This window comes from Olea europaea, chromosome 5, assembly GCF_002742605.1.
Source record: "Olea europaea var. sylvestris chromosome 5, O_europaea_v1, whole genome shotgun sequence".
NCBI lineage: Eukaryota > Viridiplantae > Streptophyta > Magnoliopsida > Lamiales > Oleaceae > Olea > Olea europaea.
This window is the reverse complement of record NC_036241.1, coordinates 9,787,317-9,799,927: the sequence shown is the minus strand read 5'-3', so window position 1 is coordinate 9,799,927 and position 12,611 is coordinate 9,787,317. Positions and strand designations below refer to the sequence as shown.

The window sequence follows — 12,611 nt, the reverse complement described above, 5'->3', positions numbered from 1 at the left end:
CATTAGTTTGGAGAGTTTCTAACTTTCCAATGGCGTGGCTCTCCAATGCCTTAAAGAAGTTTTCAAGATATTCAACCCGATCATCCATATTTTGCAATGATTTGGTCAAGTTTACCCGCCATCATAGTTGCTTCTCGAATCTTACTTTTGCCTCGTGCTTTCTTTCCTTCAATTGGGACAGCACCACGTCCCATTTCCTCAATCTCAATATCAATAGTTTGTTGACAATCCACCATTATAATGACCTACAAAAGAGGCTCTGATACCACCGTTATGGACCTAGTTTCATTACACCGAAACAACTAGAATCGTGCAGTCTTAACATTTCACAATTTCCGTCCCTCAAGAGGAAAAAATTAAGTCAGGCTTTTAATGCTCAAAAATAATTTAACCAATAAAACTAAGTTATAACAACTTTTAGTAGAGGATTTGAAGTAAAAAATATAAGTAAAATAAGTAAGTTTGGAAGAATCCTCTTTGTATATAAATGAAATGAAAACTTTACAATCTCTCTCGAATATTTAACCCACTTCACTCCATATGTTTTACAAATGAGATTACCTTGCAAATTGTCTTTGAATCAATGAAAAGATTAAGTACCCGTTTGGCCTCCATTAATTTCTATTACATTACATTACATTACATTTTTTACTCTCCTATTTTCAACCACACAATCTTTTATAAAATAATATTATACGTAAATCGAAAATTTTTTCTTCCTTTTCAACTACTCATTTAAAAAAAAAATTTATTCCATCCATTTTTAACTCTACAAAATGGGGGCCAAACGGGGGCTAATTTTGATCCAATGGTCTTTATTAGTTGCAAGTTGCATTAGCCTCTTTTTATCAGTATTTCTCTACACCTTCATAAACAAGTGGCATGTCAATTTCCAACGTCATGCTAATTGACATTAAGTGACAAATCTCTACAATTCAAAGCAAGTGGACAAATCACTTTCATAATAGCTAAATTGAACTTTGCTTCCTTCTTTGCATTGTCTTGCAAGTGGGGCAAGTGGCACAAGTTGTCTACTTGTTTCTCCAAAACATCCGATCACAGTCCATTGTATTTCTCCTTCACAAAATAGTAATTGTTGACTTAAAAAACTCATTTCTGTGCTGGGAAAGCTATTTGCATCTCCCAACCTCCGTTTCGTCCAAACAAGCTGCTTGTGTCCTTAGCCTGAGTTTGTCTGGGGTCTACTGTCTGAGTCCACCTGTGTGCCTTATCGTAAGCAGGTCTGCCTCGTCGAAACATCTTGTCTGTGCGTGCTATCGAGAAGAATCGACTGCAACCTGATAGGCGTAAGTGGGCGCTAGTCAAATATCGAATTTTCCCAAAAAAGAAAAAAATAAAAATTTTGAGTATTTAAATATTGGTTTGGCTTTCATTATATCAAATTTTATTGTGTGGAATAGTATAATTTTGGTAATGGGTGATTCCAAAAAATAAAAAAAAAAAGATTATTTTTCGATTTGCATGTAATATTATTTTACGAAAGATTGTGCGGTTGAAGATAAGTAAGAAAAAATTAAAAAATAAAAATAAAAATTTAATTTATTGGGGCCACGCACCGTCGTCCGCCCACTACCGTCAGTTTTCATTCATCTTCCACAACCACAGCCCGCCGCCACCGTCACCGTCACCGTACAGACACACTCCCGCCTGTATAAACTCCTCAGTGCAAATACAACTACTACAAATGCTTTCTGACTCTTCATCTCACGTTTTCTCTGTAAAAAACCGCCTCCGCCACCCTAACTCCGCTGTCTTTTCTCGTTCATCATCTCTTCCTTTTCGAATTTCTCCTTCTGCTCTGAAATTTGGAGCAATTGATTTCAAAATGAGTTCTCCAAATTATACTCTCTCGTGTAATTGCAACAGTAACAGGAAGACTGACATTCCGACAGTAGACCTAGGGCTTGAACATTTGAACCTCGACCGCTTTGTTGACGTGGGAAACGAGCTCGCCGACGCTTCCGGTGACGTCATCCGCAAGTACTTCAGGAAATCCTTCGACATTCTTGATAAAGAAGATTTGAGTCAGTTATTTTTTATTGTAAATTTTGAAGTTCATGGATTTATTTGCTTGTTTTTCTTTAAGAATGTATAGGATGTGATGATAGAATTTTCAGTTATTTGGACGATTTAATTCGGTGTTAATAATTAAATTGAAATTAGGTCCTGTTACAATTGCTGATCAAGCGGCCGAGGAGTTAATGGTGAAGATTATAGAGAAGAATTTTCCTTCTCATGCAATGTGAGTTCTTTTGTTGCTGAGTGGGAATGCAGTGGAGATTTATTTCTTTTAATATTCCTTATGCTGTTAGGTTCTTATAAAATTTCTGGAAATTAAGAAAGTGGGAAGAAACGTTTTACTGCAATTGGTCTAGTTCAGGGATTTGATCTACGATTTTTTTGTACTGCTCATTTGGACGCTATGACAATGCTATAACGAGTCGAATAAGAAGTCCTTTTTTTTTCTTTTTTCCTTTTTTTTTTTTTATGAATCAACTTTTGTTTGTGAAAATTTTCATAGCACAAACTAGAAAATATCAACTTAAATTAAGCCAAAACACAGTGTGCAGCTGCTCTGCTGAAAGGTAACTGTCTTTTAAGCTTTGCTCTTATGATTATTAAGTACCATTCACAGTATATATATTTCTTAAGTAGCCAAAGATGCATGACTCGTATCACTTTTATAGAGCTTTTGCTCTCTTTTGATTTTTCTAAGTGCAAATTTCAGTTTTGGAGAAGAGAATGGATGGAGATGCAAGGAAAATGTTGCAGATTACGTTTGGGTTTTGGATCCAATAGATGGGACAAAAAGTTTTATTACTGGTATCTGCCTCTAAATTACCATAACATCAGTGTTCAACTTTGACGTTTAGCATAGTCAACTGATAGTTCTCAATTTTATTTTATTTTTTTACAGGCAAACCCGTGTTTGGAACACTAATTGCTCTACTACACAAGGGTAAACCGGTGAGAAGTCCCACCCACTTTCTATATCTGGGATCTTGAAAAAATTCATCTCTGCACAGAATATGCTTTTCTTGTTGCGTCTTAATTTCCAACTTGTGCAATAATGGATACATTTTATGTAAGGATCCCCTATTAATATAGTAAAAGTAGCCTATGAACTAATTCTGTGCTATTTACATTTAGTCAAGCCTCTCAAACATGATGCTTTTTCTATAGCTATATTTTCATTAAGTAATTACAGTAACAACTGTTAGAGACATTTCAGTATAATATTTTAGTTATGGTAATTTAAAACTACTAACAAGTATAGAATATTTAAGATTATGCATATAATACTCAGCCTCTTTATCTTAACTTGTTAGTCATTTTCTCCTTCTTGGCTTGATGTTCTTTTGTTCTTAAATTTCAATAGAGTTTATTATGGTTTTTGAAGATTGAAAAATCTGTTGATCTGTTATAATGTTTTTCATACTTGATTTTGATCTTTCTGAATAGTAATACCTCACTTCTTTGTTCTATTGAATATAATACATTTGAATACGTTATTCACATTGTTTTCAGTCTTTTGTGTTTCCATTTTATTTTATTTTATTTTATTTTTTATTTATTTTTTTATCTTGAAGAATATCTGAAAAATTCCAATGAACTGCTACACATTTAACTAATACATATAACTTATAGTAAACATTATGACCATCTCTGGCAGCATGCAGTTATGCTTTTCTTGTGTTGATTTTGCTATATAATGTTATAGTTTCATATAAATTCAAGTTCTTTTATTTTTTTTATATGTAGATTCTTGGCATTATTAACCAACCTGTTCTGAGAGAGAGATGGATTGGAACAATTGGGAGGCGAACTACTTTGAATGGACAAGAAATCTCCACGCGCAGTTGTCCACAACTTTCCAAAGCTTATCTGTATGTTATTCCTTTTCTATTGCAAGATATGTTGTGCTGTAAAGCAAGATGGTTATAACAATATAGTGCAAGATGTGGGACATGTTCTCTTGGTTTTTTCATTTATAATCCCTGTGACTCCATTTCTCTGTACAGCATGTGCAGATCTTAGTCTGCTCTCTGTTTTAGGTGCACTAACAGTCTGGCTTTACTTGATGACATGCTATCCTTTTTCATATTTTTCATTTTCTCGTGTTTAAGGTACACTACTAGTCCACATCTATTTTCTGGAGATGCTGAGCTGGCCTTCGCTCGAGTAAGAAATAAGGTTTGTCCTTTTATGTCTAACAGTGATCAGATGTATTCAGCCATCCGGCTTATCTTGGTTTTTGTATCAGTTATCTCTAAAAGTTATTCATGATGTATAAGACACGCACGCAAACACTTTCGTATATACAAAGTATGATAACAAAACCAGTAACGTACTGATTAGTACCCTTGCCCTGAATACAGCACAGTATTAGGTTTCAAATCATCTCTTTGCCTTTGATTTCTACGTCAAAAAACTTTGGTTGATGTCCTCTTTTGTCGAGTTTTTTTCCTTTTATGCAGATCAAAAGCTTTGTTGTGTTTATGTTATGTTGTAATGATGAAGTACGTTAAGAGGTTCACTTCTGTTTGACAGGTCAAAGTGCCTCTATATGGCTGTGATTGTTATGCATATGCTCTATTGGCATCGGGCTTTGTGGATCTTGTGATTGAGTCCGGTCTCAAGGTGAGCTGTACTCTTTTTATTCATGTGTTCTGAGATATTCATTTTTTCCCTTCACCGTGTTTTCTTGTTGGAATTTAGCCTGGTAGAGACTCGCAAAAGCTATAATTCAATCGACTTTGGAATAAGCAGTTGATTTTCTGTTTTGTGGTTATGACTTATATAGATAATGAGAAAAAATGTTTAACCGTTGCCTTTTCATCTTGTCATGTGAAAAAATTGAAAAAGCTAATGGCTCTCACAAGTTGTCAGATATCTTGCATTAATGAATTTGCAACTACTTAATTGTCAGCCATACGATTTCCTTTCCCTGATACCAGTAATTGAAGGCGCGGGCGGAGTCATAACTGATTGGAAAGGACATCAACTTCATTGGGAAGCTTCATCAAATTCCAATGTGACAAGTACGAGTTTCTGACTTGAGCTACTCTTCATTATCCCTGTCTACTTGAAACTTCATCGAGGTTATAATTTAGCCAAATTGTCATTTAACACAACCGTGACAAGAAAATGTTGTGTTTCCAGGTTTTAATGTAGTGGCAGCAGGGGACAAAAGGGTTTATCAAGAAGCTCTAGATACGTTACAGTGGTAGTGAGTTCGTCAGAAAGTTGCGGGTTTAGGTTTCATCTTGCCGACTGGCTGCTGGGTTACTTCCAAGATAACGACCGCAATAAGGACTAAACCCTTCCCGAACAATGGGAACTCGTAGTCCAGATAAAAACAGCTATTTATTATGCATCGAACATTCATTCAAATGAATGTATATCTGTAACTCAATCATATTTGCTGTTACGGTCATTATTGGATTTGGATTCGAGCACAAGTATCCTCATCTTTTTTGTATTGTTATTACCCAAGTTAAAATCAAGAGTGGTACCTACCGATATCGGTGTTGCATGGCTGTGTAGGCTTGTCATTTGTGTAAAATGTTTTATTACTCACTCAACTTAAACTTGGTCACAGTTTATTAATTAAACTAAGAAGTGCTTCCCAAGTGGTTACTCGTCTTTAAGGCGTTGCATTACGATAGGGGGTTCATGGCTAAGTAGAAAGATGCGTGAGTAATGGTGAATTTGGAATGTAGTAATTGTGTCTACAATGATGTTCAGAAGGTATCAAGGGACATTTTCAGATATACAACTCAAAGGGGCAGGCAAAATATGCCTAATCAATTAGAATGGAAAAATGTTGTCCTTGTTACAAACATATAATTCATGGGGGATCTCAAAAGATATGAAAAGTGCTTCCACAGCATAACAATGTGTGGTCATTGAAAAGCAGTTTGATGAGTAAATCGTGACCACAAGTTTGGTGAATAATGAGACGTATGGTGTGGCCGAGTTATAAATTTTTTAATGGTCGTAACATGCAACATGAGTTTTTCATCTATCACGTAAACCACGAGAGAAATGGAATTTGTAGATGATGAATGAAGTGCAACGTCTCAAAAATAAGTGACCATCGAGAAGTATTTTGAAGTTTAATAAATAAATATTGACCAAGTATAAGTTGGGTAATTAATTAATTTTATTTTTAATTTCTTGATGACTCAGGTATTCGAACGTACCATGAATTTGTCTCCACAGGACATCTACCTATAGTACTAATATGCCTCACTTGATTTTGTGACGGTGACGTAGGTATTAATTTTTTCTATAATCAAGTTTTATTATATATCCTTGTGTGGCGTATCACAATTTAATCTTGTATGTATATATTTTGGCTTATGTCTAGCATATTTATCTTTGTTGTAAAATGATTTGTCTTTGTCCTAGAGAGATCATGAATGTAAGAAAAATTATTTATGAAAAATCCACTCAAAAGTCTATGTACCAGTTTGTATGTATCTCATAATAAATTTGTGGTTTATTTGTCTGCCTTGAGCGATTGATTCGATTTATCTAGTAATTTTGAAATTTGAACTAGGATTGAACAACAAAATCGTCAAATCGCAAAATCGAACCGAAACCGTTAGTTTGGTTCCATGTGGATCCGTCAACGTTTTAATTTTGAACCGAATCAAACCGCTTCGAAGTGATTTGGTTTAGGTTTCAATCTTTGCAAACCGTTTCAAATCGTCAAACTGTTCACCAAAAAAATCTAAAAATAAATTAGTCTAAATTTTATTTAACTCAATTAAAATTTAACACGTTTAAATTAAAAAGATACATCTATATCAGACATAATTCAAATAAACTCAAATCGACAATTATACATCTCAATTAATTAATTAATCATATCCAAATATTCATGAGTCGTCACAACTATAAATGTAAAGCCCTTAAATTGGGTAAAGTATTGAACAATTTATGCTAAACCGCATTCATCAATTCTTCATTACAATTGTGCAGACAATAAAATCTAAATTTTAATTCAAACGTGCACATTTCATTTCCTTCTAATAATTTTCTCAAATTTTGCTCAAGTTCAAATCAGATTACCATTTTTTTTTGGTAATTATTTTTATATTTTTATTTGTAGTTATATTGTTTTGTTATAATAATTGTCAGTTTGTCGATTTCCCTTAAAGTAATTCACCAATATTTAGATTTAGTAGAAGTTTTGAATTATTCATAAAAAGTCATGATAGCTAGGTACTATTGTATTTGAATTTTTTTATTCATTTTCTTTTATTAATTATTTTATATCATTTAACTATAATCAATGAATTTATATACTATATTTTTATATTTATGAAGAAAATGAATCATATATTACACTTGCAGATGGACGACATTAGTATCGACTAAGAGTTTAAAATATTTATATCATGTTGTTGCATTATAATGATTATAATTATATAACTTTAATTTGTAACTTTTTTAATAATACAATTTATGTTTTAACATGAAATTTTAGACTAATATTTATGATTTAAGTTATTTGATATATATTAATTTTTTTGTTAAGCCGTCGTTTTAATCTGAACCAAACCTAAAAAAATGGTTTAAATTGGTTTGATTTAGAAATCAAAGTAGTTTGATTTGGTTTGGTTTGAAAAAATTTTAAACTCTTTTAAATGGTTTGGTTTGAAAATTTGATTCAAACCACCCAAATCGAACAGTGTTCACTCCTAATTTGAACCGTAAAATCTAAAGACAACTTTCTCCAATAGTTACCAATAAATGGGTCATTCATCCTATGCCTAGGCTATATTGGTTGGTTCAGTGGTTCCAAGTTAGCCAATATAAGCCCCTATTTCGTCTCTATTTTAAAAAAAAAATTTCAAATTTTTTTTTATCCTTCTTAAAAAAATGATTTTGTATGTGAACCAATATAAATATATTTTTAATTTTTTTAACATCGTGACCATAACTTCTCACAAAAGTTATTTTCAAAAAATTTCTATCAAATAGGGCTAAATTTCATATGCAATATTATAGCAGCAAGCCAAGCCAATTTCATACTCAATATCCCACTTTCACCATTAATATTATTTTATTTTACTGTATAAAAAGGAAAATTACAATCAAGGTATCAAATCTTTCGCTTATTAGCAGATTTTGTCCAAACCTTTCATTTGTGCTAACGTGAGCACCATACATTTAAAAAATTTGCAGCTCAAGTCCAAATTGACTGTTTCTGTTAGTTTGATCTTAAGAAAGATGCACTGCACTTTGTGCAAAAATGTGACAAATGCCAATGTTTTTCTGCCATTCAAGGCAGCCTCACAAAAACTCATAGTAGTGTCCAACATTTGGTCTTTCGCCAAATGGGGAATTGATCTTATAGGCTCCCTACCTAAGGAGAGAGGCTATGCCAATCATGCAATCGTCGTCATTGATTATTTCATTAAATGGGTCGAAGGTGAATGATTGGCTAAAATCACTGAGGCCAACACCTCTAAATTCATCTGGAAAAATACCTGTCGGTTCGAAATTCTTCATTGATCGTATCAGATAATAGGAGATAATTTAACAACAAAAAGGTCAAGGACCTATGTTATGAGTTGGGTATCAAAAAGCATTTCTCAACGCCTCATCATCCCTAGGCAAACGGGCAAAGTGGAAGGTGTCAACAAGCCTATCAAGTATATTATTAAAATGAAGCTCGACGCTTCGAAAGGATCCTGGGTTGACAAGCTTCCCTGAATGTTATGGGCTATTTGAACATCCAATCAAACTACCATTGGATGGCCTATGGAGCCCAAGCAATGAGCTCGATAGATGTAGGTTTGTTTTCTTCTTGCCGCTTACGCTTTAGTGAATCAAATGATGTGCTAAGGCGGTGTGAGCTTGACTTCATTGAAGAACAGAGATAGGACTCACAAGTTAAACTCATCTCTTATCAAAGAAAATGACCCACTACTATAATGCTAAAGTGAAAAAAGAGACCATTCAGAAGGAGAGATCTGGTGCTGAAAAAGGTTCTTATCTCTTCAAAGGAACCAAATGTGGGGACCTTAAGCCCCAACTGGGAAGGCCCCTATTGCATTTTGGAAGAATTATGCTCTGTAACTTATAGAATTGAAAACCTGGATGGAAAGGCATTGCCTCATCTATGGAATATTGAACACTTGAGAGTGTACTATCATTGAAAACCAGTGAACCTCATTATGGTGTAACATAAATCAATTGGTATATACCAAGGTTAAAGGGCTCGAGTAGTTAAAACTGCAATGTAGGGCGATACCTTTTGTTGACCTCTCCGCATTGGGTAAAGGCCTTCGATCGAATTCATAATAGGCTCAACTAAATATACACCTAGCTATAAAATGGCATTGAAATAAGTCATTCTCTAATTATTAATTTTTGGCAAATTTGTATTCACCCGAGTTCACATTATTTAGTTCAAGTTAAAGTGGACTTGAGAGGTGCACTTCTTTCTTCAATTTCTCATTTTCAGGATTGAGGAATGCTACCTTTGACTTATCCTCGACGTTCTTTAAGTTAGCTTCTTTGATCACTCCATTCACTTTGAATGCTTCAACTAGCAGCTTCTTTACCTACAAATCAGCCACATCAACCCTCTTTAAATTTTCTTGGTTGGAGGTTTGCAGACGCCTCAGCTTTATTTGGGAGTAAAAACAATCCCATAGAGCGAGCTTGGAGAGCAAGACCCGCCTCCTTCATGTTCACGGAATTGCAAGTCTCCATCATGTCCAACTCTTCCATGTGAACTTCCAAGAAACTCCGAGATTTCTCCTAGATAGCAACTTCTCCAATTGGTTCTTTGTCTCTTCACCTTTTTACCAAGCCCTCTTCGCCCTCCTCAACCTCCTCTGGTTCAACAATTTTTATATCCAAAATTAGCTCAACAGTCAATGACCTGTTCTTAGACTCCATTATTTTTAGCGGCCTCTTCAGAGGAGGAGGCGAACCACTACTCTTGGAGACAGTTAGCTGCCTCTTAGTAGTTTCTCCTCACGAGCGTCCTCATCCCTCCCATTCTTCTTATCTTTTGCCTTAGCGGCAATGTTCTCCTTGACTTTTCTTTGGAGATGCGAGTCAGCTCATCTCTCTTAGCTTTATAGGCTATGTCAGGCTTGGCATACTCATTCTTTTCGTATTATTTTGCAAGTAAATCAGACACGTTAACACTTGGGAACAAATTAATCATGGTAATACCGAAGTCAAAGGGAAAAGGCTATACCTTTCAAGGTCATTAGTTGATACTTGACAGTGAGGAGCCAGTTGGAAATTATGTAAACGTATCGCCTCTGCTCAATGGAAAGGTCGTAGATGGCTCTGACCACTTTCCACTTCTCTCGTTCAAGCTCTAATTGATTAACTGCAGCTACACAAGATGAAGTTAGTAAAAGAAAACCTAATGCAAAAGAAACATATAAAACAAATACATGTGTAATTCAAAACTCACTATATTCATGATACTAAGTTGGGGCGGTGATCTCTGGTACCGCATCACCCTCTACTGTTTACTATTATTCCCTAATCTAGAACCATGAGGACTTAAAGTTCTTAATGTAAGTGGCTGTGTCCCATATAAAAGGTACATGAGAGCCCCAAGGGTTTATACAATACTACCCCTAAAAATCTTCTTCCTACCAGAGGTTGCCAATTGAAATAGTATTTGAAAGACATGGGAAGGCATGTCCTCACCAAGAGTAGCCTCCTTCCAGAGAAGAAAGGCCCTCCTAACAATTGGCTCTAGGTGTTAGGAAGGAGCTGGGTAGGGGCCAAGTTGTATTGCTTAGGGGTGGGCGTGTGTCGATTCGATTCGGTTCTCTTTAGAACCGAATCGAACCGAACCGAGTCAAAATTTTCGGGTATCTAGTAAATGGAACCGTCTGGTCCAAATATAATTATGGAGCCGTTCGGGTTCGATTCCGTTCGGTTCTGTACTATAATTAAATTTTTTAACATTTATAACAACATTATATAAATACAACTAATGATACATTCAATGATTTTGGAATGCCATAGACTAGTAGACTACCTTGTTCAAATAATCGCTACGGTCAAAGTTTCGGTCGGTGGAGGTCGCAGTTTCGATCGGAGGTCACAGTATCGACCGACGATTGTATAGATTTTGGAATATCAGCGAGGCTAGGAGAGTGAGTGCGAGAGTCGAGACAACAGTATGCACTTTAATGTAGGTGTTTGAGTTATTTAGTAGATTAAATCTTGTTGGGCTAAAAAATCAAACAATAAAATGGGTAATGGTGCCGAAAATTAAAAAATTAGAAGTGAAACAAATTATTGAGCCAAAGATTTGGATTTAGAAATTGTTAATTTATTAATTTGTTTAGAAAAAATTAAAATTAAAATAATTTGATTTACTCAATATAAAAAAAATTAGAAAGAACTTAACCGTACCCGTCTGTTCTCAATTTAGATACCCGTTCAGGTATTTAATTTGACAAGAACCGTCAGATTCTATTCAGTTCGGTTCGGGTTCGATCGGTTCGGTTCGGGAGATTTGCCCATCCCTAGTATTGCTTAAGGATATATTTAAAGAATGGATGTAGAGGCAATCTAAGGCCTTCATAAAGAATAGCCTCACTAACAGTGACTCATCCCCTGCCTAGGAAAGTGGGCTTGCTCATAGGGTTCATTGAAAGCAGTATCAAAGATACTAAACCTCTCGTACTTAACTTGTTACAACCCACATTTTTATCTAGTCAAAGTTAATAGTAGAATTTTCAAAGTCAAGTCAAATGAGAACTTGTATGAAATAAATCATTTTTATTGGGATTTGAATGACCAAATCATTTTATTTGAGTTTATCTTATAAATTATAAATATTTTGAAGGTTAAGTTGGACAAAATAAAAATTCTTGGGATTTATTTATATACTTTTGGAAGTTGAGGATTTATTTATATGTTATAATTAGATTTAAGGGACTTTCTTTGCAATTGAACATGTGGGAATTTATATTCAACCTTTGACCCATTTTTCGCTCAAATTCACACACACACACACACATACACACAGAGTGAGAAAACGGGCAGCAAGCTGGGACCGAAAAAGAGAGAAAAAATTAGGGGAAAAAGGGAAGAAAAAAGGAAAGAAGGAAGGAAAGAAGAAAAGGGAAGAAGAAGAAAAGAGATTTTTTTTTTTTTAGAGGAATATTACTTGGAGCTCAAGTTATTGATTCTTGAATTTCTATCTACATTAAGGTGGTGACGAAGAAATTGGAAGAGCCTATCGACCATCTTAAGTTCAGCTTGTATTATGTGAGTGGATAAACTTATTTTTCAGAAATTAGTATTATTTAATTTATATTAACTTAGAAAATTTATTAATTCATACAGTTGATTTGACAATAAGATTTTCAGAATAAAATTGATTTATAACCAATTGTTTTTAAAAGTTAAATTCAATTTAGTAAATCATTTTATTAGCATGTTATTTTAGTATTAAATATTTCAGTATATTCAAAGTTATTTTAAAATCACCAGAAAGTACCCTAAGTGATTTTACCCTCGTCTGCACTAGTGTGCATGTGTTTCCACAGTGTATGACTTCATATGGTTATTTTACCCACTCA

The 12,611-nt window shown here is 34.4% G+C and overlaps 1 protein-coding gene across 1 annotated transcript; it reads left to right on the top strand.

The window, feature by feature from the left end:
- Positions 1-1,570: 1,570 nt before the first annotated feature.
- On the top strand, positions 1,571-5,557 carry LOC111394577 (bifunctional phosphatase IMPL2, chloroplastic-like). Its single transcript, XM_023020444.1, has 9 exons — positions 1,571-2,045; positions 2,185-2,263; positions 2,750-2,844; positions 2,939-2,988; positions 3,784-3,908; positions 4,149-4,215; positions 4,573-4,662; positions 4,952-5,063; positions 5,185-5,557. The coding sequence occupies exons 1-9, from the start codon at positions 1,706-1,708 to the stop codon at positions 5,250-5,252; spliced, it is 1,026 nt and encodes a 341-aa protein (XP_022876212.1). The 5' UTR covers positions 1,571-1,705; the 3' UTR covers positions 5,253-5,557.
- Positions 5,558-12,611: the final 7,054 nt, after the last annotated feature.